Source organism: Poecile atricapillus, chromosome 1 (genome assembly GCF_030490865.1).
Source record: "Poecile atricapillus isolate bPoeAtr1 chromosome 1, bPoeAtr1.hap1, whole genome shotgun sequence".
In the NCBI taxonomy this organism is placed as follows: Eukaryota; Metazoa; Chordata; class Aves; order Passeriformes; family Paridae; genus Poecile; species Poecile atricapillus.
This window is the reverse complement of record NC_081249.1, coordinates 81142574-81168095: the sequence shown is the minus strand read 5'-3', so window position 1 is coordinate 81168095 and position 25522 is coordinate 81142574. Positions and strand designations below refer to the sequence as shown.

Genomic DNA, 25522 nt, shown 5'->3' with positions numbered 1-25522 from the left:
CTTTTGAAATAAAGTATTCCCAGTTTCTCTGCTCTTCCCAAACAGTTTATAAACAAATACTCCCAATTATAGCATAAGAAATAAGTTGACTTTTTTATCTTTTGCAGTGATGAATTCAGAAAGTGTATTCAAAGCCAAATGTCGTTATTGCAATTTTAGTTTAAAAACCAAACATATAAAGGAGCATAATCAAAAAGAGTGGGACTGCTCTTTGTAATGCTGCAGTGAAAAAAAGTTAGATTATCTAATTTTAATAACCATCAATATGAGGACTTCAAAAATTTCAAATTTTGTGGTTTGGTTGTTTTTATTTTTTTTATTTTTAATCATAGAATATGAAAAGAAAAACAGCAACACCAAAACAGTTAAACTGTTGGAAAGGCTAGAAGAGCATAAGTTATTTATTCTGTAAGAGCTGAGACCAAAACTACTTGCAAAACAGAATATCTGTTCTCCAGAATAAATCATATCTTGGGATCTCTTTCATTTTGAAATAGAAGGAAGAGTTGAAGAAATGACAGAATTTTTTGTATTAGGGAAAATCAATTTTTAGAAAGCTTGTATAAATTTTTAGAGACAGATTTTGATTACCTTGACACATTATAAAAATCCGTAACTTTATTTGAATAAAATAATCAAGAAAATGAAATGGCAAAATAAGAGCCCTATGTTATTGTGGAAGAGCAAACAGCTGCTGGAGCTGAGCTGGGTAGTGAGCAGACCTTTTGGCCCAGGTACAGCAAAAGCCATGGGAGAGATAAACTCAAGGCAAGAGCAGAAGTGAAGACATCATGTCTGGTCACGCTGACCACTCTGCCAAGAGAGAATGCAACAAGGACATTGCTAGCGCAGGGATGTAACGAGGACTTGATAACCAAAAAGATTGTGATACTACAGAACAGGGTAAAAGGGGTCCAGGTGGAAAATTTTGTACAGAACATAGTGACCTATAAATACTGGTGATTGAGTGCAAAAAATGGCTTTGCTTGCATAGCATGGTCTGTGTCTCTCAATCCCCACAGGTTATTATCAAAATACTTAAAATTCTATATGAACAATTAATTTCTCCACGTAACTTTCCAGCAAATGAAGACCTTGGAATTTGACTAATCAATCAGGACCCCGGTACACTGATAATTTGTTATCCAGCACTACCAGAGAGGGATTATGTATCCTCCTCTAGAAATCAAGATAATCGTTCTTCAAGACTCAGGGCAAAGTTAGACTCTTTTGTGTTAAATTGTTTAGCCAGAAATTTATTCATCCTTTTATTTTTCATTTCCTGAATAATTCTTTGTTGTATCACTTAGCTGTAAACTAATTTTTCTGTCCCTTTTAAAATAAATAATTCTCTTTAGAACAAAAATTAGTTGCCTTTCCCCTTGTCATCTGGACAATCCTTTGAACCTGTATTTATTTAAATAATATGTCCACACTATTTCAAATGTATAGAGTTGGGTTGCATTTGGATTTTATCAAATCCTGTGGATGGATTCACCAACTGTGGCTGAATGTTGGGTAGCAGTACATTCAGTGTTTCAAATTCCTCCATAATAACTCAGTCACAAAGAAGTTTGCAGGAAAACCGCCACAGAGCTTGGTAGGGTCAAGGTCCCACCATCATCTGTGAAGACCATGAAGATAAAGACTGTCAGGCAAACTTTGAGCTTTATGATCAATAACCTAATGAGGACCAAACAGAACATTTCAGACACCAGACTTCAAGCATTTATATATATATCTAAGTGTGTGATGAATTGGCTTCATAGTGAAGAATCCTCTTGAGAGAATCCTTGGGAGCATGGGCAGAAGGTGGAAGGTGATTGTGTTAATGAAGATCACAAGATACTTCCCTTCACCTTTGTTGTGACAGCAGATCATAAAGGAGCTCAGACACGTGCAGTTCTGAAGATGTTAGCTGTTTGTCCACCCCTGTCCTCCCCATGTGTGACTTTGTGCCTGGAGCAGGCTAACAGACCCAAATTTAGTGACTGTGGGTGCAACTCATCCCACCTGCATTTATGTGTCTGCAGAAGCTGTGTTCTCATCAGAACCAACTGTCCTATCTGTGTGTCTTTAGCCATCAATGAAGTGAAATAAGTCATTCTATACCAAGCTTGATCTTAACTGTTTTCAAAGCCAACACAAGGATGACTCCTCATCTGGAATAGCATATTATTCATAAGTCTGACATAATTCTTTATGTTTACACTGGAGACAAATACAATCGGTCTGACGAAACTCACTTAAATGACTCTGCCAAAGACTAATTACCGATTTAAACAGGGTGACCGTGTCCTAAAACTCTATAAAACTCAGACTAAAAAGATTCACCTTGTGTTTCAGGGATTGGTCATGCTCCCATCAGTCCCTCTCTTCAGCTGCTTTCCAATTTTCAGTCATGCTGTTTTAACACATGAGAAAATTGAGCTTCCAGTGAGACATGTCAGAAATTGCACCTGATTTTTTTATAGTTGAACATGCCCATCTCCTCATTCCACCAGCTTTTATATAAATGACTGCAAGGTAAGCTATGGACTTGCAGTATTTTAACTGTTCTGCAGGAAGCATCATGGGATGCTGAAGGAAAATAGTGTATAATTAATATATGACAGATTCATCTATGATCCTTGCTTATTGAAGCTTGGAAAGGGAGGAAGGAAAAATAAAAACCTGAGAAACAAAGAAGCAGTAAAACAGGTATGATTAAAAAATATGTTACCTGTATTTCCTGAGATTCAAAATAGTAGTAGTATTGTTGATGTTCTCTAATGATATTACAGACTTAAGGTCAGATTAATAAAGTTCCAGTCTGGTTGACTATGTCTAGCACTGAAATAGTAGCAATTATTATTTATAATTTACCTGCAATTGTACTGACAAGTCCCAGTCAGGGATTTGCACACCACTGAATCAGATGCTGTAAAAATATGCAGCAAAAAGCCTCCAAACAATATCTGTTTGAAAGCATTTGGAATATAAGTTAAAAAAATTAAAAAAAAAAAAAGTCAGCAGTCCACAGATATAGGAGTCAAGAAAATGGTGGCTTATTAAAATAGTGAGATGATTATAATAAGTGTAAGAACTAAATACATAAGTCTGTACATTTCAATTAAAGTGTGGGTTACTATCTCCATGTAGAAGTCAAGGAAAAAATTTGCTTGCAAATTTCAAGGCTATGCATACTGCAAGACTGAAGCAAAAGAAGAAAAGATTTACCTTTATCTGGCCTTTTTCACAGGGTTCACTGCACACTGATCTGATGATATTAGTTTTCTCTGACCATATTTCATCATCGTCCATTTTCAGCTCACCATTGTCCCAGCTGCCAACATTGATATAATCAAAGTAGTCCTTCCCCATTTGTTTAAAATTCATGATTTCATATCTTTGGAAACAGAAAGGAGAGACATAGCTGAGTTGAGGAGAACATCATGAAATATTTTAAATAAAGAAACACCATACAGTCAAAAAATGGGGCACGTCGAAATGAAAAAAAAATAAATTAAAGAATTATGCTTGTCCTTGAGTATTTTACAATAGTTTCTGTGATATTATAATCATGCTTTTACTTTGTATGTTATGTTGGGGGGTTGGGGTGTTTTCTTTGTTTGCTTTTTATAAGTTTTGCTTTGGGTTTATTTCTGGGGGGTTTTTGAGTGGTTTTTCTATCACCATAAAAAGTTCCCTGAACGCTTTGGGGTTAGGTGACTGTGTTTCTGAGAATGACTATTTATTTAAGGAAAACAATGAAATGAGTCAAACAGAATTTAATCTGTGCAACTTCCAGCCCTGGAAGCCAATTGCATATGGAGCCCCAGTTCCCTCTATAGCAGATGCCGAGTAATATAAACCTATAATGCCAGTTCCTAATACTACGTGCTCCTCACTGTCTGCAGGTGCTTATTCCCCTCCTGTCAGAAAAAGATGACATATAAACTCTCCAAGGGAAGCCAATTGCATATGGAGCCCCAGTTCCCTCTATAGCAGATGCCGAGTAATATAAACCTATAATGCCAGTTCCTAATACTACGTGCTCCTCACTGTCTGCAGGTGCTTATTCCCCTCCTGTCAGAAAAAGATGACATATAAACTCTCCAAGGGAGGTAGGAGCAACCTCTGTGTGATCAAAGGAAAATTCCTGTGCTGTTATGCTGCAAGATGAAATTTGGTGTGGCATTCAGAGAGGAATCAGGCAACACTCTTCAGACACAGACTCCAGATCCTTCTTTCCTTCTTTTTAATTTTTTTTTTCTTTCCCCTTTCTCTTCTCCAACATTGCATCAGAAAATTCTGGTCTTTCCCATCCATACAATCGTTTTTATGTAATTCATCAGTGATTGAAACACATTTAATTCTTTATACAGTACGGTGTGGAACAGAAAAAGTACTCATGACTCAGTCCTAGGCTGCTTTTGGGTCAAAGATAGAGCTCATCAGAGTTTTCAGTTTCATGTTCCTCTTCCTCCTACTTTCTCTTCAGTTCCCACTCTTGCAGAAAGTCTATGGAGCCATGTAGGACTCACTTCCTCCTACAGCTGAACACCAGCCCACCTTTCTGCCACACAGGCCTGTTCTTTTAGCACTTTTTTGTAAGGAATGCTTGAAAAGGTAGGCAGTTCCTGAAGAAATGATGCCATGCTTTTCTTCACTTCCTCTTTAGTGGATTTGGAATTAATATGTCTAAGAAATATGAAATTTACTGATGGAAAATAAGAATACAATACAGACCAAGAAGGTTAAGACAATCTTTGCTTTAGAAAAGCTGCCTTGATCATAAACAAGGACACATCTTTTTCTTTTCAGTGGCCACCAAATTAGTCCTGAAGGCAAAGAACATAGACAGAGTTGCATTAAGAGTAGTATTGTAAGAGTGTAATTTATGAAGTTCAATGTACAGATGAGGAAAATAACCTGCTCATTAAATCAAACAACCTCTTAAGTAAGAGACCCTGCTGGGTTTAGTTGGAGTACAGTTAATTTTCTTCACAGTGTCTGGTATAGGGCTGTGTTCTGGATTTGTTCTGGAAACAGTTTATAATATATAGATGGTTTTGTTATTGCTGAGCAGGATTTACACAGGGACAAGGCCTTTTTGCACTGTCACGTTGTCATGAATGGGAATGAATGGGAATTTGAGAGGAGACTCAGCTGACCCCAAGTCACCCAAGGAGTATTCCAGACCATATGACATCATACTCAGTATATAAAGTAGTAGGGGGAAGAAGGAGGAAGGAGGGGATGTTTGGAGTTATGACATTTGTCTTCCCAAGTCACCGTTATGCACGATGGGGCCCTATTCTCTTGGAGATGGCTGGATGCCCGCCTACCTAGGAAGAAATGAAAGAATTTCTTGATTTGCTTTGCTTGTGTGCATGACTTTTGCATTTCTTGTTAAATTGTCTTTATCTCAGCCCATGGGTTTTCTAGCTCTTGCTTTTTCAGTTCTCTCCCTGATTCCGTTGTGCAGGACTGAGCAAGCAGCTGCAAGGTACTTGGTTTCTGGCTGGAGTTAAACCACGACCAATACATGACATCTCAAGTTTTGAGGAAACGCTTTTAAGACTGACAAGCCGCAGTCATACTATATCTAGCATCAAAATTTTTCCCATGCTGACATAAAAAAAATTACAGGAGAAGTATTTTATAATACTGTCCATCCATAGATCTCAGGATATTTTGCATCATGAAAAATTCTGTCACAGTGAGGTAACAGTGAGGTACAGCAGGCATTCAATGCCAAAATTACACCCAGGGCAGGATCAGGACTGTTGCAGCCTCTGAGAGGAAATGAAAGTGGAGTTTGACTGAATGGACAATGTGATATTACACACATTATATTGTTCTTGAATCTTTACAAAGAAGAAATAAGCACATGTAGAATGAAAAATATTTCTGGATTTTGAAATGTTTCATTTTATATATTGCATAAAGAAGGAAATGTCCATGGCTTCCTACAACAGTGATGTGCCCAAGGTTGATCATATGAATGCCAGATTGACACAAAATAATTGAATCCAGATAACACAAGCACAAACCCAAAGAAACAGACTTTTGCTCATGGTTATAAACTAACTTTTTTCTGAGGTTCACAGCCATAGTAACCATTTGTTGAGGATTAAACAGACTAATAAAAAAGCACAGAAGCCACAGTAGTGCCTTTATTCAACATTGTCAGATACTGCAACACACCTATGAGTATAACTTGGTTAAAGCTTTCAGTTTAGGGTTTCATGGGCAGGCAAGCAAAAGTACTGCCAGTGCTTGACAGGCAACAGAACAAAACCAATGATCTCCCCAGTAGTAGTTCCATGTATACATCACAAGCAGAATACTGGAAGGGAACTTAACAAATTTAATGTAGTATAGTCTCAATAAGTCTTGTCTCTCTTCTCTGTAGAGAACAGCATTGATGAATGGGCAGAAATAGCCAGATTCAGTAAGTCCATTGCTGTAGTGGAAGCTCATGAGTCATTGGTTCCCTGGAGGTTCCTTGAGATAATACAGAGACAGTTTGTCCCTTTAGGATAGGAGAGACCAGATGGTAAAATAGCACATTTCCAGCAGTGCTCTAATCACTGTGCAAAATACTTGTATCAAAACAGAAGTGCCATGAAGTTGCTGGGAATATATGTTCTACTGATAGCACAGTCAAAATGTCAGGATCTTAGTTTTTCTTGCCTACTCTTCCTTCCTCAATTTCTTCTTTAAAGTTTTGATAGTATTTACAGATAATTGTTGTCTTCCTGAGGAATCATGGCTTCCATACCCTTTTTTATTTTCCTTGTCTCTTGACTCACATAAAACAGGCCCTACACTAGACTGTCTGCATGCTTAAAACTCAACATACACATAAAGGACTTTGGAATAGGGCCAGGATTCAAAGCATCTTGTGGGATTAATCATCTGTTGTATAATATCAAAACCTTTTTGCTATACATCGAAATCCTGAGCTATCTAGGTCAGAAAGGCTTTTTATGTTCTGATTTCCTGCTTAACACCACCACCACCGTACAGCTGTGAGGATTTAAATTCCTGTTTTACAAAGTGAAGACGCAGTTAACAGTGCAAGTGAACAGGGCAGATGAGTTGTTCCAGTATGACTGCACCATCTCCAAGCTCTTGCAAATAGTGTTTGATAGTGCTTAAAAGACTATACACTACTCAAAACCTGGAAGTTAGAAATGCAGCTGCCTACAAAATCTTCTTAATCAGGAAAGAGTACATTTTGACTCAATGTTTTCTGACTTAAGCACATAGGCTGGATTTAATCATGTGACTATTGTTGGACAAGAGGGAACAAAGAACAATTATTCAAAAGTTCAGCACTAGGTAACCACATTAGTTTGAGTAGACACAAATATCACACAAATCCAGGGAAGCTGGACTTTCTTAAAGGTGGACGATTCTGAGGTACCCATTCAACATGGTGTCCCCATGCTCTTCAGGAAAATACTTATGTCCAGTTGTGACTGAGCAAATGACTGCATATGATATAATTTCTTCATCATCTTTCTTAGAATTTAAAAATATCCAAGATATTAAATTAAATTCATTGCAACAAACAGTGTTAAATTATTCTTGGTAAGAATGCCAACGTGAGGAAAAGGTAAAGCAAAAGATCTCTTTGCAATATTTAGATATTGTTATTGATGTTGTCATGTCACATATTTGTTTTTGGCAGGCCACACATCACTCATTCATCACAGTCATTTTTACACAAGAAACTGATTGGAATAGGGTAGGATGCAGCCCACTGCATCTGAGCACCTTTAAAACAAAAAAGAAATCCTTTTAAAGAGGTCTGAGATAAGTATTTTTTAAAAAATTTGGCCAGAAAAATTCAGACTTAACACCTTCCTTCAAAATTCAGCTATTTGCAAAAAATAGAAACATTTAGCAGAAGAGAGCCTTGCTCATGCTAAAAAAGATCTTAAAACGGATTTGCATCTGAATTTTTCCTACATTTCTGCCAGTTTGTTCCTGCGTTCTCCTACTAGTTCACAGTGCCTTTCCTTAGAGCTTGAGTCTGAAGAATTTGAAAATTTGTGTCTCCAGAAACAGACACAGACTGCTGTCCTGCTTGGTTTTGGGGAGGATGCTGACTTTACAGATTTGCAGATAGAACGAGCTAAAAAAACTATGGTTTGAAACTGCAGAAATTTTGGAAATGTCAAAATACATTGACCAATGGGTTCAAATTTTCCAACTTTCTGGTAGGAAGTTAATGATTTCCCTTCAGTTCACATTAGTGGGAGAAGACAAAATTTAAATGAGTGTATAGGATAAAAATTTTCACTCTAGTCTTCTGTTTATATGGCACCATAACAAAGGTGTTTAAAACCTTCCAATAATGTGGACATAAAGGGTTATCTCAAACAATACTGGAGCAAAAGCAGTGATCGAGACAGGAAATACATTGAAATATAGGGAATAAATATACTTTGAATACTATCATACTTGCTGCTCATTCTCTGAAAATTCAGTAGGCAGAAACCCAGAAAAATCCCCACTTCATGACTATTTCTAATGTGCATTTCTATGGATACATGTGTCATAGAAAAACTTATATTTCATAGATGCATGTATACATATTTATGCATGTTACCAGCAAAATAAGCTTTGTTTAAATTCAATTTGTCTTAGAGCAGCACAGTATGGACTGATAGCTTAGTGTGTTATGCAAGTGGTAAGTTTTCATTTGGAATATATGTAAACGGGTTTTTAATAATTCTGATTAAAAAAATCCCAGATGCATCAGTACAATATTTCTGATATTGTTTTATCTTTCTTAACTAAAGAACTAAGTCTGCTATGATTTTTTATAGGTCAGCCAAACACGTACACTTAAACATCCACATAAAGAGAGAAATAGGTTGTGGTGCACATCATGGTCTACAATGATAAAGGTCTGATAGTTTCTTTTCAATAATAATACTTTTAAATGGTACAGATGAAAATGAAAATTCATGCAGGAAACTTTTGAAAATCCAAAAATTTATCTCGAAATGCCTTTAAAAAATGCACATTAAAAAAAAAAAATCTATTTTTGCAAAGCACAGGAATCAGGAAATATAAAATTAGGAGTATAAGATCTTTGCTCTGTTGTCAAGTCTATATGTCAAGCACATATCTACTGTGTGCAGTTAGCGTCTCTGCTATTAAACAGTTTGAGAAATGTCAGCATTACCTTCCCGGTGAGTCACCATTCTCATCAAACAAGATCATGTCCCCAGAGACCCCGGTAAAGTTAGTCTTCATGAGGGATTCCAGGAGTTTCCGACCATCTATGGGCTTCATGGCATCACAGAGGCCCACGTAGCCTGGGCACAAGGACAGCTGCATGTTGTGGAGCCCGTAGGCCATGGAGTAAATTGCATTGATTACAAAGCCCATCTTGGAGTCCTGAACATGCTGTGTCCTCAGAGTCATCTGGCCTGTCAGGGAACAACAAGAGGGTTTAGTGAATAGGACTGGGATACAGTCAGATCTTCAGACATCTGCTGGTGGTTTAATTATTAACAGTGGAAAAAGTATTTTAAGTGCCTTAAAAAGCTCATGAAATATGTTTTTATTGGTACACACACTGACCATGTTAGAATAAAAATGAAGAAATGAAAGGAGAGGTTGTCTTTAAATATTGTATTACCCAGATGATACATTTCTCTCTGCAGCTCATCAGCTCACCTCACATATGTTTGGTTTAGAGTGCTGCTCTTCCATGTGTATTTTTAAAGCATACACCGTGGATATTATAAAAATAATGTATAATATAATATTTTAGGGAACCCAGAAACTTCTCTCCACCTGAAGAAATCTCTTCAAACCTTCAGAAATATTAGTTGAAGTGCAAATGCTAATAAGAGGTTTATTCTCTAGAAACCTTATAAAAAAGTTCCACTTCTGGAAAATCAGTGAACTCTGTTGTCCAGAGAAGTTGTCAATGCCCCATCCATGGCAGTGTTCAAGGCCAGGTTGGGTGGGGGCTCAGAGCAACCTGGTTTAGTGGAAGGTGTCCCTGGTCATGGCAGAGGAATTGGAACTACATTATCTTTAAGTTATCTTCCAATCCAAACCGTTCTATAATTCTATGAAAACACTTTTGTGTCAGAGACATGGAACTAATCCTGTGGAAAGAGATTGACCTAGGCACCACATCTTTGCTGTACCAAAAGTTTCCCCCAATATCTCTCCTACATCTCTTTATCCTCTCTCTTTATGAAGTTAGGGTAACAATGCAATACAGACGAATACATTAAAATATCTGTGAAGGGTTTGATAGAGTGGGTTAGGCAATGACTCTGGTTAGCCAGAATTGGTGAATCTTAATTTTTTTTGGCTTTTAAAACATGATGTTTCCATTTCTATTCTCTATTTATGCTTATGTGAAATGCACAGAAAAAAATTCATTCGGCAGCACCTTGAAGACTATTTTTTATAACGCACTATTATTACTGACACAAATTTCCTCTCTTTACAGCACCAGGCAAACTAAGGAAGGGTAGGCTGGAGTTTTTCTTCTCAGCTGCACTCTGGCCACAAGATCTTTAATACTGGGAAAGTGAGAAGAGAGAGATAAAACAACTGCATCAATGGTGCTGGATATTTATCTGACACCTAGAAAGATTTGTCTCTGGAGGCAGGACAAACAAGGAGCTCTATTAGAACATTTTTTCTCCTTTTATCAACCAAGCAGCCAGCCTAGGAGCTGGGGAGTCCCTTGTCTGGGCAGCCCAGAGCAAAGGGAATGCAAATAACCTGTCCCCTCCATGAGATTCTGCTTGCCACAGAGGCATTGGTGAGGGGCAGGGATGGTGCTCACACCTGCCCATCTGAGCTGCAGAGGCAGCACAACCTGAGAAGTATTTTATACCACGAGAAGATTGAATCACAGATAACTATTTTCTTTAAAAATATGACAGGGTGGCACTCATCTAGATTAACAGTATCCATCCAGAAGACAAGAACCCATTCTGATGTGTAGGAAACTTAGTGGAAAAGGGTAAGAATCTCCAGCTGGCGATTAATTCTATGATAAAACAGGCATGACTACATGCAAGCACACCTTTTCAGTGGTGAACAAGAACATCACCCCACAGTTCTAATCACTAAAATCTATTGCAGCACTGGAAGCATCAGGAAGGGTAGTAAAACACATAGTTTGAACTGAAATACACTGTGTAGAGTTCAGAAAGTTCTCAGAGAGAACTGAGAGATTCCTTTTTCCCTTCTGTTTTATGCTGAAGCTGGCGCCACCATTTCCAGTCAACCTCAGGAGCAATGATTATTAACATTTTGGAAAGCTAAACAATATGAGCTTGAAGTATCTTAACGGAAAAGGAAAAATAAACTTGGAAAAAACACACAGTGCTGCTCATTTTTTCTGTTCTACCAAGGTATTGCTTTTTCCTAATTAAAAATAATAAGCATAAAAACTGCAACAGTGGCGTACATATAAAGCCCATATTAATTGAAATTAAGTGGAAAATTGTACAAGTGTATTACACTGCAATACATAAAACTTGTTTTAACCAATTATTCATCCACAAAATTAGCAGCTCACACACCATGCAGTTAATTATAGTAGCCATTAGAATGAATCAGATTTGCATTGGCAATAGTATTTATCATAAAACAATATTTCAGCTGCTTTATTGCATATGATTGCTTAAAAATCTAATAACTTACTTCTTAATTATTACTCTCCACTGGGCTTTGTGCTTCAGTTTTATGAAATTATTATTCTGATTTTCTTTAAACACTGAACCTCATTCCATTCACCTGATGATTTATAATAAGGCTGCTTAGCTCTTCCTAGAAGCTGGTGGCAATTGTCAATGGAGCTATGAGGGATTTAGCTGTTGTGAGAATTTTAATATACTTCCTGCAGCTGGAGAACACATTCACCTGAGATATTAATTGCCTTATTTGCCTATATAGGGGAAAATCTGACCTGCCAATGCCAGTTTATAGTAACAAAATATTCTGTATTTAAGGGAAAATCACAAAAATTAAGTCAGTATATATATTTTTTTCTCTTTAGTATATGGTAATAATGCCTTAAAAATACCAGCATTAAAAAGTCCAATCAAGACCAAGTCTGAAAGTTGTTTTCAACCCATATCACAAAGTATTTTGGCATGTCACACTTGAAGCATATAAGTAACCCTTACTTACCTCAGTAACCCTAGCAGTGGTTTTAAGGGAAGCATGAATACACAAGCTAAAAGGTAGTCTTTAACTCAACAAATAAACAAAAAAAAAAAAAAAAGGATAAAAAAAGAAAAAATATTTTAAATTAATCTCTGCAACAATTATGATTTTGGTAGCTTTAAACACATTGTTCACTTTAGACTTCTTACATATTGTTCTTGATGGAGCTCTAGCACATATTCTTAGCATTATTACTCATCCACGAGTGCTGTCTTCAGTTGAGCCTTTCCTGACACAGGTGATCATGACATGGAAAGGTGGCATGGATGAATTTAATGGGGATGGCAGTGTTTGGAATATATATCAACCTATTTATGAATCTATGCTGAAGTTTTCAAAAGGGCCCATGTAATGATAGGACAAAGGGGAATGGCTTTAAATGGAAAGAGGGCAGGTTTAGAGGAAGAAATTGAAGGTGGTAAGTCACTGGAACAAATTGTCCAGAAAAGCTGTGAATGCTCCATCCCTGGAAGGGTTCAAGCCATGTTGGATGGGACTTTGGTCTAGTGAAAATGTCCCTGGCCATTACAGAGGGACTAAAACTCTTTGATCTCTTTAATCTTCATTTCTAAGTCAAACCATTCTATTCTATGGTTCTATTGTGTGATTAACTGTACAGAGATGCCCAGCACTAAACTCCTCATCCAAATTTGTTCTTTTCTGTTATCAAGTCTCCAAAATACACAAATATGTAGATGATGAAAAGGAAACACATTCTTTCACCACGAAAGTGATTCTAACTAGCAACGGTTCATTTGTTGGATCTATTTAGAAACAATTAGTGTACTTATGGGCAGTGATCCAATAAAGCACTTATGGATGTTGTTAGTCTCTGTGCATGGTGAGCCAGCTCTGGACTGCTTCCCATGCTCCAGAGCTACTCTAGCAGCACCCAGACCTAGTGGTCCTGGCTAACAGTGACACTAATAAAATAGTTCTTTCAAGACTGACCTTCTCCTTCCAAATATGGAAAAACAAACCAAACCAAACCCACATCTTTGCAGGAAACTCTGAAATTTGTCTATTTTTTCTAGTACTAAGCATGAAAATAAGCATTCTTCAATATATTTCAATATTTTGCAGATTTTTGATACAAAACTTGTCATTTCTCTTTTTTTTTTCCCCAGGATTTTACCCTCAAGGAAGATGAAATACAATTTTTTTCTGCTTGCCAGCTTGTGATATTAGAAAGCCTCATAAAGCAAGGATATTAAAAAACACAAAATTACCATGATTCAATATGTTTTTCTGCTTTCTACCTTTTCTAAAGATTACAATATTTTGCATTTTAAAGAATGAAAAATAGGTAAAAAGAAGAGTGAAATAACTTTACATTCTGGGAAATCCCTCAACCCCCTTATTTCATTCCCTGAGGAGACTTAGGAGAACAAAATATGAGACAAAATATGGGAGAATATTTTTTTTCAAATTTCAGAAGAGTTTGTTTGCCCTGCACTGACTGTAACACTGAAATGAAATTGTTAGTGTTGTTATTATTATTATTATTATTATTATTATTATTTTAAAATACTCAGTGATCAAAAGGTTGTTCATGAAAAATTCATAAGAGACAATGAAAACCACAGGCATATCCTACAGCCTCCTATTTTTCCATAATGTTTCCCCGTGATTATATCACAACTTAGTTTCTATACAATTTCCATAAATATGCCATTAAAACCTCAGTGATTCTTTCTGCTAGGTTATGTTATGAGGGACAAGAGGCTGACAGAAATGAGTTCTAGTTTTGCTGGCAAATACATCCCACAGTCACTTTCTGCTCACCACACTTGAAGTCCATCAACCAATGTGTTTTCCTATATTTTCTTTCCTTTGCCTTAGTGAATTTCTGAGAAAAAAATCAGGATAGCAGGCTAATCTTTCCAACAAAACTGTGGTGGTGTCTGTCTTCCACAGGATATAGTGTGTAACTTTTTAACTGTCAGCAGGTCCATGTTGTCCCTCTTGTGCTCCTTGGGAAGATGACTTTCCCATGATCTGTAGGCTCTGAATGAAATGCCACCAAGTCAGTCATCCCAGAAACATGGATGTCTCTCCACTGAAGAAATGTGTGGTATCCCATAAAACAGGAAACGTTGTACATAAGAACCGTATTGTTCATATCTAATTAAATTATCATTGTTTAAAGGCATAGAAAAAGACTGATTTTGGAAATTTTTCCAAGATCTGTTACCAGAGCTTTCTATCAAAGCAATGTGAAATGATAAAGTAGCTTTCAGTTCTATGTTATTTGTAAGGTTCTGTGTGTATTTTTCTGCTAAAAAAATCAATTGCAATTGTTTATTTCTTTATTTGTTTTCCTGTTTTAATTTATTACAGGCTCTTGGACTGAAGAAAAGTGTTTTTTTGCTGTATTATGAACTTTATGCAGTTCAAATATCCTTTTTCTCTGGAAAATGTCATTTTGATGCTGAGGCAAAACACATTGCATAAAACTGAAACAATGTGGAAGTAAATTAAAAGCTTGAAACAAAGCTTTTCAGTGCTATTGAGATAAGACAAAAATGACCCATTTTAATGATCCTATGAAACATTTGTGAAATTTGACAAGGAAGTATCTTCCAGTGTAATTCCCTCACCCAATGCTTTTGACCAGTTCTAACTTTCACTCTTTTTAACTGAAGGCCAGTGTCAGCACTGTTACATTTTACATGTTGAGTAACGCCAAAATATTGAGAATGACCGAGAGACCAAATTCAGTGTACTGAGATCCAGAGTTGACTTCCAAAAGGTTTTTTTCAGAGTACTGAGTTGACTTTGGTGTTTTACATCTATTTAAACCTGCACAGCCATGACATTCTTAGGGTGCTCACAGATCTGATGAGAGCTGGACCTTCTTCCCCAGGTGCCCACAAAACAGTGGCAGTCTGGCTTCCCTTGTCAAGGTCAGTATAATCAGCAAAAAATGCAACAGCAGCAGCTAGCCTTAGGGGAAGGTAAGTAAATATATATATATATATGTACTTATATATATATATCCATATAATTTTTTAACAGTACTATTCCTTCTGTACAAAATTCAGTTTCCTTGGTCACAAATTGCAACAAAGCTCAACTGCTACAGGTGCAAAAGCACATTAAATGGTGTTTTTAAAATTAAACATGCTTATATAAGATATTTTAATCTATATAGAAAGTTGAATTGCTGAGAGAAAAGAATGACAAGATCCAATTGAAACATGCAATATGAAATATATATAGCCTGAATAAATTTAATTGTAATTTAATTTTCAAGGCAAGAGAGACATGGTCCAGATAGTTTTGAATGCTCAGAAAGGCAGTTGGAAAAGGAATTGAAATATAAAGAAAAAAGTCACATTAGATGTATCACCACATGCATCTAATATATTGAAGGAAGAACTTAGGGAACATAAAGGGAAGGAAAACAATAATGTAGTTTTGTAGTCAGATTTTGAAGGAGTTTGATGAATTCTGTAACAACAATGAGAAGATTCAATCTATTAAAATGTTTAAGTTACATATATGTTAAATTCAGGATCAGTTTACATCAAAAAGTATGTTAAAAATATAAACTAAAGCTTATAGCTTACAGTTTTGTCACACTGCTTCTTTCTCTAAATAAAAAAAAAAAAAAAAAAAAAAAAAATAGTAACATGTCTGTGTGGGTTCCTGACTCAGATTATATGAGGCTGCTAGAAAATTCAGATCTGGATTTATGCCTTACAGCTGATTTGCCTTTGGAAATTTCTGGATCTGACCCAGCATCACTGTAAAAGTAGTAATAACAGTGTTTGAGTTCCAGGTCTGAAATTTGGGGCATAAAAATGAGGGCTGGACCATAATTCAGCTTGGCAGTGCCCAAGCATGAGTATAAAACTGAATGACATACAGGATGTATTCAGAAGAATTAAAATGCTTTCTAATTCACTGTTCAAAAAATAGAAATGAATTTTAACTAAATTTGTTCTGCTTTTATTTGCAATCTAAAATAAAAGTATAGGACTTCTACGTCTGAGGAATATGATCTTTAAATGTGACACATTCCTTGAAATATGTAAAATACCTTTCCGTTCTGACAGCTCTTATGTTTTGTTGGCTGAGTTCTGATTAAACCAATTTTGGCATTAGAACTTACATTTAATCAACAGATTTGCGTGTTGCAGTGCAAAAGACTAGACAGTCATGTTTTATTCCTTCGTTCTATCTGGAAACCCAAAAGAGCTGTTGTTGAAACAAATTTCTGTTCATCTGAAATCTTGGACTTTTTGTGTGTCCTTTTGTACTCATTAAAAAGTAGATGCAACTGGATGAGATTCAGCAAACCAGTAGGTATTTTTTGCACTTTCATTTTACCTGCACATTTGTGCCTAAAGATGCAAAACTTTCCTTGTATTTATCCCAAATTTCCCTAATCCTCTTTTCTGCAAATAAATTCATTCCTTCTTAATCCTCTTCTAAATTGCTTGCAGTTATATTGGTCATCCTTATTTTATGAGAATTTTTACCCCTTCAGAAAACGCACTTTTATCTCAGAGAAGCCACATGGTTAAATCATGAATGGAATTTGGGATTTTTGCATCCTGCTAAAATGCATTCAACCTGCTGCTGCAAATCTCCTTTTCCTGGGATCTGGAACCAGGACACCTGCACATCACTGTGTGCTCTTCTTCCCCATAAACCCTGTCACTGTGTCTTTGCTCCCAGCCATGTCAGACAGAAGCTGCTTTCCTCACTTTCAGTGCCCTCTATGTCTTGTTTGTGGCTGCCCTTTGCTTGTGATGACCCAGCCCCTATAATTTCCCTTTGTTTTCTACCTCACTGCTTTGAACTGCAGTATTTAATGTCAGGACCCTGCTGTACCTGCACAACTGACCTATCGCCTCCCTCCAGATTCTTGTTCCCACTGCTCCTTTACATGAAATTGCTATTTTTTTCTGAAGTCTGTAACCTCTGCCAATCTAACATACTGCACTGCCTCAGCAGCATCCACCTCTTTTTATTTACTTGTTATTGTCCATGACTTAGATCAGAGATAGTTTGGATGTGTACTCTGGTATTGCTCTGTGTTTGAGTATCACCATAAATAATGCCATTCCATCCATGCCTCCAGCTTTTGCACAGCATGGGAAAAATAATATTACTTAACAGGGCAGGCAAAATAAATAATTTAACAGACTGGTAGATGTAGTAAATATCTTCTGCTCCTGGTGATTTGAGGACTTGTCTTTTTCCAGTACTGTCCATTGAACCAGAGCTTCACCGTATAATTAACTTATGTTGGGTTATGTTTCTCCTTCATGTTAAGTTGCATTTTTTTAAAACACCCTCACCAGGATGAAAAGTTACTAAGAATTAGAAGTCTGGTGGGAACCCTGTCTGAAAAAAGCCAATCACATAAACGTCTCGTTTTCAAAGGTCTAAAGGCAATCGATACCAAAGGATGACATTGGCCTTTTGAGACCTGAAGCTGGTCACTGAATGGAGTTACTCATCCGGACCAGCTTGCACACCCATTCATGAACTTCTTTGAATTAGGGTCTTAGATATTAAAAAAATCTCTAACTAATGCTAGAGGTGAAACCACCCCCAAACCTTCTAAAATTCCTAGTGTTTGGAGGCCATTAAATGTCTCCTTTTACACATGCATTTTAAATTCCTTGTTCTGTCTCTTGTTCAGAGGTGGCTTGTAGCAGCTCTCCTGTGGCATGGAACTGATTACACTGAAAATCAACTCAGATAAGTCTGTGAACTTCTCACTTTCTGTAGTGCTCCAGCTGGGCAGAAAATCAATGTACTTAGCAATGATAGCAGTGACACCCATTTGGATTAAGCAAGTATGTTCTAATCTGCAAATGAAAAATTACCTGGATGCTGAAATTTTCATCTCAATGAACTAAGTGTATGTGAAAGGATGGAAACTTTAGTGCTTAATAGAAATGAATGGAGAAAAAGAACTTTATTGTTTTATGGATTCTCATTGTTTGGCTGATTTCATAATTTTATTATACATATCTTTCTGAATCATGGATTATTTAATAATTATACCTGCCCTGGAACTGTCTATGAATATCTTATATTAAAAAGTGAGAAAAATACTCACAAGTAACTAGAGATTATTACAATGATTTGTGTCTTCATGTATTTTCTGTCACAGAGATATATATATAGCCTAATATTTTATTAGGCAGGATTCATCAAAGTAAATGCAGAGATTTTAACAGCTACATTCATAGGTGGTGCATAGGTGAAGTCAGTTACTACTTAGATTTCAGCCATATCTTCCTGAGTGTATTTTCTTATTGAATAAACTTGATTATAATGTTAACCATTCTTTATGTTTTTGTGGCAACACAACTGGATTCCAGAGAAAAATTAATTTTGTTTCACATTAATATAATGGTTATTGCCTTTCATATAGAGACATTCATTTAATAATGACTTTGTCTATTGACATCAGCTCTGTGTTTATCTTTTTATCTTTATTCTAAGAAGTAACGAATTGCTTGACTTTTGATGTAAAAAGTATTTTTTATTTCTCTCCAGTATTTCTCAGTAAACTTAATCTCATTAATTGTAATCCTAAAAAACACCTGTAACTTGATATTTTTTAATGTGTTTGGGTTTTTAATTTTTTTTTTATGCAGCTTCTGGAAAAGTCTACATATTTAGTTAGATAAACTAAAGAACATGGTCCTGCTTCCTTACCAGGTGAAATCAGAACCAAAACTAATCCCTCATCGTGCAGAAACTCTTAGGACAGTCTGTGAAATGTTTGTGACCACCGAGGGCAACTATCATCTTTACAATTGTGAAGTCTGAACAGATGGAATTTAGGACCCACACCTTTGAGTGTTTGAAATAAGTAAATAGGAATATAGGAATTGAAAATACATGATTTTCAAATTCGTGTGGGTGATAGGAAATGGGGCAGAAACAACAACTACTATGCCAATTTCAAATATTCATGGTAATTTTGATCTTAAAGTCACAGCATCAAAATCTCTCACTCTTGCAATTCTCAGTGAATATATTTATGTCTTTCTTGCTGGTTAACCCACAGAGTTGAGTAACTTCAAATTTCCTCAGTTTATCATACACCCTTGACTAGTTTGGGAGCTATTATGATAAAAACAGCAGAGGTGTCTTAGCACTTATGGTACAAAAAATGTCATTAAGTAACTCTGTGTGTCATCTTTCAGGCCAAACTTTGAATTTCCTTTATATGAATTTTGACAGATGGTCTAGATAAAAATCAAAACTATAAACTGAAGTAATATGATGACTAACAACTTTCTGTGTGAAAACCCTGACTTAATGGACAGTTTTAACTGAGTACTGAGCATAATGTCATTAACCTGGGAAATTCTACAACTGAATTAACATTTTTTGCCCTACAGCAACAAGAAAGAATTAAAGCTTTTATAATCTGGTTTTCATTCTTTTATTGTATGCATCATGGTCCAGAAATGAATATTGCAATAAAACGGAAGGAAATTAGAGCAATCTATTTGGAAAAAGCCTTTTTCTCTATTCATGATTTGCTAATCAGAACATTTGTATTTTTGCAACTTTTTCTTTGACATTCCCAAGTTTTAGGAACCTATTTGAGCTGTGGTTCCTTGTGAGAAAGCCTTTGAGTTTGCCTTGCCAAACTATTTAAGCTTTATGAATAGATTGTCTTATATTCATGACTGGGTGACTTCATGTATAAAATAACATCTCCCTGCACCCCATAATTTTTTTTCTGTGGTGGTGAATTTTATTTTAGGTGCTATAAAAGACCCTCTAGGGCACTTACATTTCATAGTTCCCAATCTTTCATATAAAACAAAAATTAGATTCTCACATTGTTGGTAAAAGGTAAGTTAAAAAGGAAACAAACAAAAGTCAAACTGAAATGTTATTTACATGGCACACTGATGGAAATCAGGTCTTTATTAGCCTGCATCCAGCTATGCCCACTGCATTGACATCTCAGGAAATAGGTCTACATTATCATGGGGAAATCAATGTAGTTTGCTGCTCAATATGCAGTACCTGTCAATAATGCAAAAAAAAACTATCTCAGACTGTGTTGGAAGGGTAGCAGAACAAAAATAATGGAGAAAAGTCAGTTGAATGTGGAAGATGTGCACTGAGATTTTGGGATTCCTAGATTCAAGTTACATCTCACTCACAAACTTCCTCTGTGACCTTGTCCAAATCAAAAGGAAGACTTTAAAATAATTTAATTCCACTTTAAGTGGGATTTAGGTAGGGATTTGTGTTGTGTAAATCCAAGATTCTGATCCTTTAAGACATTTCTTGGTCTCATGGGTGTATGGAAGATATTGACATTTTTAGGAGGGAAGAACCCTTGGGATTTAGAGCTATGGTTGGACTAATGCCCAGCACATCACCACTCTATCCCCAACACTGCCAGAATACCCATTGTATTATTGATAACTCAAGGGTCAGAAATAGTTAAAAATTTGCCCAGAGTTACAGAGAATAAGAAGGGGCTTGTGAAGTAGTCCTTAAGCCTCAAAGGAAGGACTCTGAACAAAGGACCCTGAACAAAGGACCCCTTCAAATGCTGAGGCTGAGTCCTTGGTTCCTGCTGTGTCTCTTGTTGTTTGGCTGGTGCCAGAGGTCCCCATGCTCTTTGGGATGCAAGATGTGGGTGCCAGTTCAGAGCCTAGATGACATTAGCACTGCTTGGCATCTCATGAAATAAAAAGCAATTAACAGAAGTATTAAATAATAAAACCCCCCCAGCAAAACCACAGAAAAATGTGTCACGTCTATCTGTTGTGCAGAAATGACAAAATGTTGTTGGAGTTTTTGCTAAAATTAGTACAATTGAATGAAAATAATCAGCTCAAAACGGCTTATCCTGAAATGACCCATGGCTGAAAGAAAACCTAATGACATCTTTCAAATAATCTAGTGTTTTATATGAAGTTCATAAATAATCATCACTGCCATAAGGGCTTCAGATAACTTTTAGTATATTAGCTTTCTCATTGCCTTTGTGAACCAAAGCAATATGCTTAGCTCTTTTTTAGAAAAGGAACATTTAATTTTGTGTTGCAACATTTTAAAAGTGTTTATGTGCCTATGGAGGTGGAGTAGCATCAAGTTTTTCAAATACAGAAAGAAATTAGGTATTGAAGCTCTATCTATTTCTTTAGAAAGCTGAACACTTTTAAAATTGCGTTTTTCATAATTTTAATACAGCAAGCATGGCAATTATAGCTTCTTTTCCTTCCAATCCAACTCACTATTTCACCAGACCGTGCTGCATCAGACCAGACCTTCATTCACATTGTTTTACACAGCAGAAGTAATAAATTTACTTACTTGTGCAAGTCTTGTTGTATTTAGGGTTCTCTTGAGGAAACCCTTCCAGCCGGCACTGGAACCTGTGCTGCCAAAATTCCTGAAACCACGGATTCCGATGGTTGGTTTCTGGCCGAAGCTGTAGGTAGTAATCATCAAACCATTTCACGTCTGGAGACTGCAGCTTGATTGTTATCCCACCAACAGCTTCATTCTGGTACCCTTCTGTCACATCGTATCTGTCTGCCCAGCCATCACTACAGGGGTAAAGGAAAGGAACACAACATTGACCATTCAAAGGAATTAGAAAAGAGCTTCCTTAACATAGAAAATCAAGAGCCTAAGAGCAGACACACTAGCAGTCGTGGCTCTGGATGGAGTCTTTTAAAACACCAGTAATTCTTCTAGAGGACAAATTCAGCATTTTACTTACATCTGCTTGACACCAGCACCTTCTACTTAAATTATCTATTCCACATCCTCCAAGGCAGACAATTGAAACAACATTAAAAATCACAGATCCCAAAATCTGCTGTGTATAAGTGTAACTCTGCATCAATTAACCTCATTGAGCTGTGGGGAGGAAACCTTGGATTCAGCATTTCCCTGACACTGGGTTGATACTACTCTTACCTGTGATGATGTGACTTTGAGGTTGGGATCTCTCACTGTGTAAAGGGCAGGACCATGTCCATACTTCTTAATGAGGCATGGCACAAAGAGCCAGAAGCAAGTCCTGAATGGGCTGGCACTGCTCAAGCAGAAACACCAGCACACAGACAACATGGCATTGCATCTGCAGCAATTAATCCTCTCTGCAGACACTGCTAATGAAGCTGGGCAGGGCATTATGCAGATCCAGGTGTTGCTCCTATTTCTTTGTTGCTTGTGGCTGGAGCTTTATGGAGTTGTGTGATACTGTACTGCACACAGAATTTTAATCCCCTTCTGTTAACCTTTCAGTTTGCAGCACTCTAACCACAAGGAGACAGAAGCAACTGAAAACCCCATTAAAAGAAAATGTCACAGACTTCTCAGGGTAATTTCCCTCTCTCCATTTTCACAATGGATTTTCTTGGAAGTACTGGAATTTATGAAGTTTCACTCAACCTTAAAAATGTTCATATCTCATTAGAGCCCTTCAAATTTCTTCTGTTTTATCATGAACATGATATTTCAGTTTTTCAAAAGCCCCAGGTTTTCCGGTCAGAGACTAGAACAATCTCAGATTAGCATTTCCCCCCCAAAAAAGGTCATTGATTTTGACTACAGAGTACCTTTAAATCCTAAAAGTTGAAAAATTGAAGGGGAAAAAATAAGCTCAACTTGTCTTATTTTAAAACTCGATGATTTGTTTAAAGCTAGCCCTTCTGTAAGTTAGTCATGCTGTAAGTGATGTAGGTGACCTTTACATGTGTGGATCTGTTGTTCTATTTTGATCATTCACTGCCTGCCTTAAACTTTTCTTCTATACTGCAGAGCAGGCAGGAATCCTGCTGCAGACACCTGGTCCCCAGCACATTCCTTATGCTGTGCACTGAGCTGTCCTCACAGAGAGCAAAAGCCTTCAGAGAGTAACTCCTGCACAAGACATTGTTTCAGCAGAGCCTGGACTCTTACCACATCTTTTTAGCACAGCTGCAATGTCAGTAAATAGCAGCTTCACCAGGGGGAAATAAAATATCCAGTGTCTGGAATCAAAATGAAGGAACCAGTAAACATGCTTTAGATTTCAAATGCACTGATGTACTCAGCATAGGAGAGTGAAATATGCATTCACAAAAGGAGAAAGATGAGCATTGCTGTTCAGCTTGAAGATAAGTCTTGGAAAATTTACCTTTCATCTTAGGGATTAGCACAGGTGTAAATGTTCCCAACTGCACTCAGAGGCTCAGTAAGACAAACACCCCCCACTTCCACCAGGAATGTTTACTGGACAGAGTTAAAGCCCATTATGGGTTGTTTTGTGAAAAAAGCCACAGAAGGTGTTTTAAATTTATGACTGATTTAACCTTTCCTCTAAAAGATTCGTCTTGTTCTTTGGCAAGCTTTTAAGCAGTTTTTTCCACCCTCATGAAACCTGACAAGGCTTTGAATGCAGGAAGTGATAGGTTTTGTAGTGTGGGATTTTATTCATTTTTTTTTAACTGAGTAGAATTTAAAATAATTAAAGCTATGTTGTCAGTATCCCAGCTTTATGAGTTGTCTCATAGAAAACCTAGAAAAAAGCCTGTTTTCTTGTAATTAATTTCTTTATAATTTTCAAAGTTTTGTAGATCTAATCCTGAAGGGTGCTATAAAATTGGCAGTATTACTTTATGATTAGCTGTCCTCTCCAAGAATAGCAACAGAGATACTATTTTATACCTTTAAATTATTAAAAAATATGGAAATGACAACTTCATATTACATAACCCTCCTTCTCAACTTTTCTGCAGGAGAGCTTCTTAATTCAACAGAGCTACTTCTCATTCAAATAAGTGTTTCAGCTTAGCTTCTTGAGCAAAAAGCATTTAGGAATAAAATAAAACCTACACAAAATGTGTATTGTATAGACAACGATGTAGAGATAACAAAGCCTCAGATGGACAACATGGCAAAGCAAATGCTAAACTACTCTCCAAAATTTGGTGAAAGTGGAGTAGGTACACAGGATAGAATGAATATTTTAAAAATCCAGTTGTTAGTTTCAGACATGAAGGGTGAACCAAAAAATGAGATGATCTAGACCACAGGCTTGATTGAATTAGCTGAAGATTTATAGCCTAAGGAACCAAACACAATACTGGGGAGACATGTGGTGTTTGTATTCAAGTACATCAAAAGCATCAGCAAAAAGAGCACAAATTGTTTATCATATTGAGATAAGCATTCAGGACTTAAACTGAAAAGAGAATGACTCATCTTAGACACCAGGAAAGTTTCCTCACAGTAAAGAGAATGAAGATCTAGAATTGCTCGAAGTGAAGACTCTTAGGGGTGTCAGAGAGCAAGACAGACAAGCATCCATCTGATATAAATGTCCCTGCCTTGGTGGAGGCATGACAGAAGGATACCTAACTTGTCAACATGCAATATGTGTTAGTAGTAGTTGAGATCTGACATATGTCTGGGAATGATGATTCTGTAAAACCCAGCAGGTTAGACAAAAAAATTCAAAGAAATTTAAATCAATAACTCCTTCACAGCTTCCCCAGCTTCTCTTAATATTTTACCTTAGTTATTTTTTCATTATTGTATTTTTTTTTTTTTTTTTTGTCTCTATAGTTGCTCTGGGAAGCAACAAGAAAGAGAAATTTATTTAGGCTAAATGATGTGTTAGGCTATGCACACAGCTAATTCCAATGATGCAGTCAGGGTAGGCAGGAGTTTGCGTTGGGTCAAAATTACTCTAAATGAAAATTAAATTCTTTTATCTCTCCTTTGTTGGGTGAAAGGAAGGTTTTTACATCTAATCCCCAAATAACATTATCTCAGTATAATTAAGATAATCTTTTGAGGTTTTAAAAGAGAAATTAAATTCTACCTTCCCTAATTTAGATATTTTGGTTGACAGTCTGACATAAACATAGGTCTGGCTGTTTAAGCACACTTCCTCAGTTTTAAATATTTATAGCATCAGTTCTGTCATATTGACCCTATATATAAGGCTTGTGACTTCCATAGTCCAAATGACCTTTGTAATGGGAAATGAAACTCCAAAACCAGAGTCAACAATAAATATTATATTTGAACAACTACAACATGATTTGCACAAACTGACAGGCCTACACAGTAAATAGACACAGATTTAATTTTAAAATATTACAAGTCTTTTATACTCTTTAAGACATTTCTTAAAGCTCATCTATAGGGCTTATAATATTGTTTTGAGTAAATACTTTCAGATTCTTGAGAAGCCTTTCAAGGAACTAGGGAAATTCTGCCACTTTTTAGGGACAGCTGGACTAAAAAAAGTTTCAAAGTGGAAAATCCTATGCTGATAAATAAATTAAATAGATTAAAG

General features: G+C 36.5%; 1 protein-coding gene across 3 annotated transcripts in view; it reads right to left on the bottom strand.

Moving 5' to 3' along the window:
* The window catches only part of GRM5 (glutamate metabotropic receptor 5), a 228778-nt gene that overhangs the window by 35851 nt on the left and 167405 nt on the right, over positions 1 to 25522 (bottom strand). For all 3 annotated transcript variants that reach the window (XM_058849220.1, XM_058849227.1, XM_058849229.1), the window contains exons 3-5: positions 21538 to 21773; positions 9191 to 9437; positions 3220 to 3388 (exon numbers count right to left, since the gene is read on the bottom strand). In XM_058849220.1, coding sequence (XP_058705203.1) covers positions 3220 to 3388; positions 9191 to 9437; positions 21538 to 21773 — 652 coding nt within the window. The remainder of the gene's footprint in view (positions 1 to 3219; positions 3389 to 9190; positions 9438 to 21537; positions 21774 to 25522) is intronic.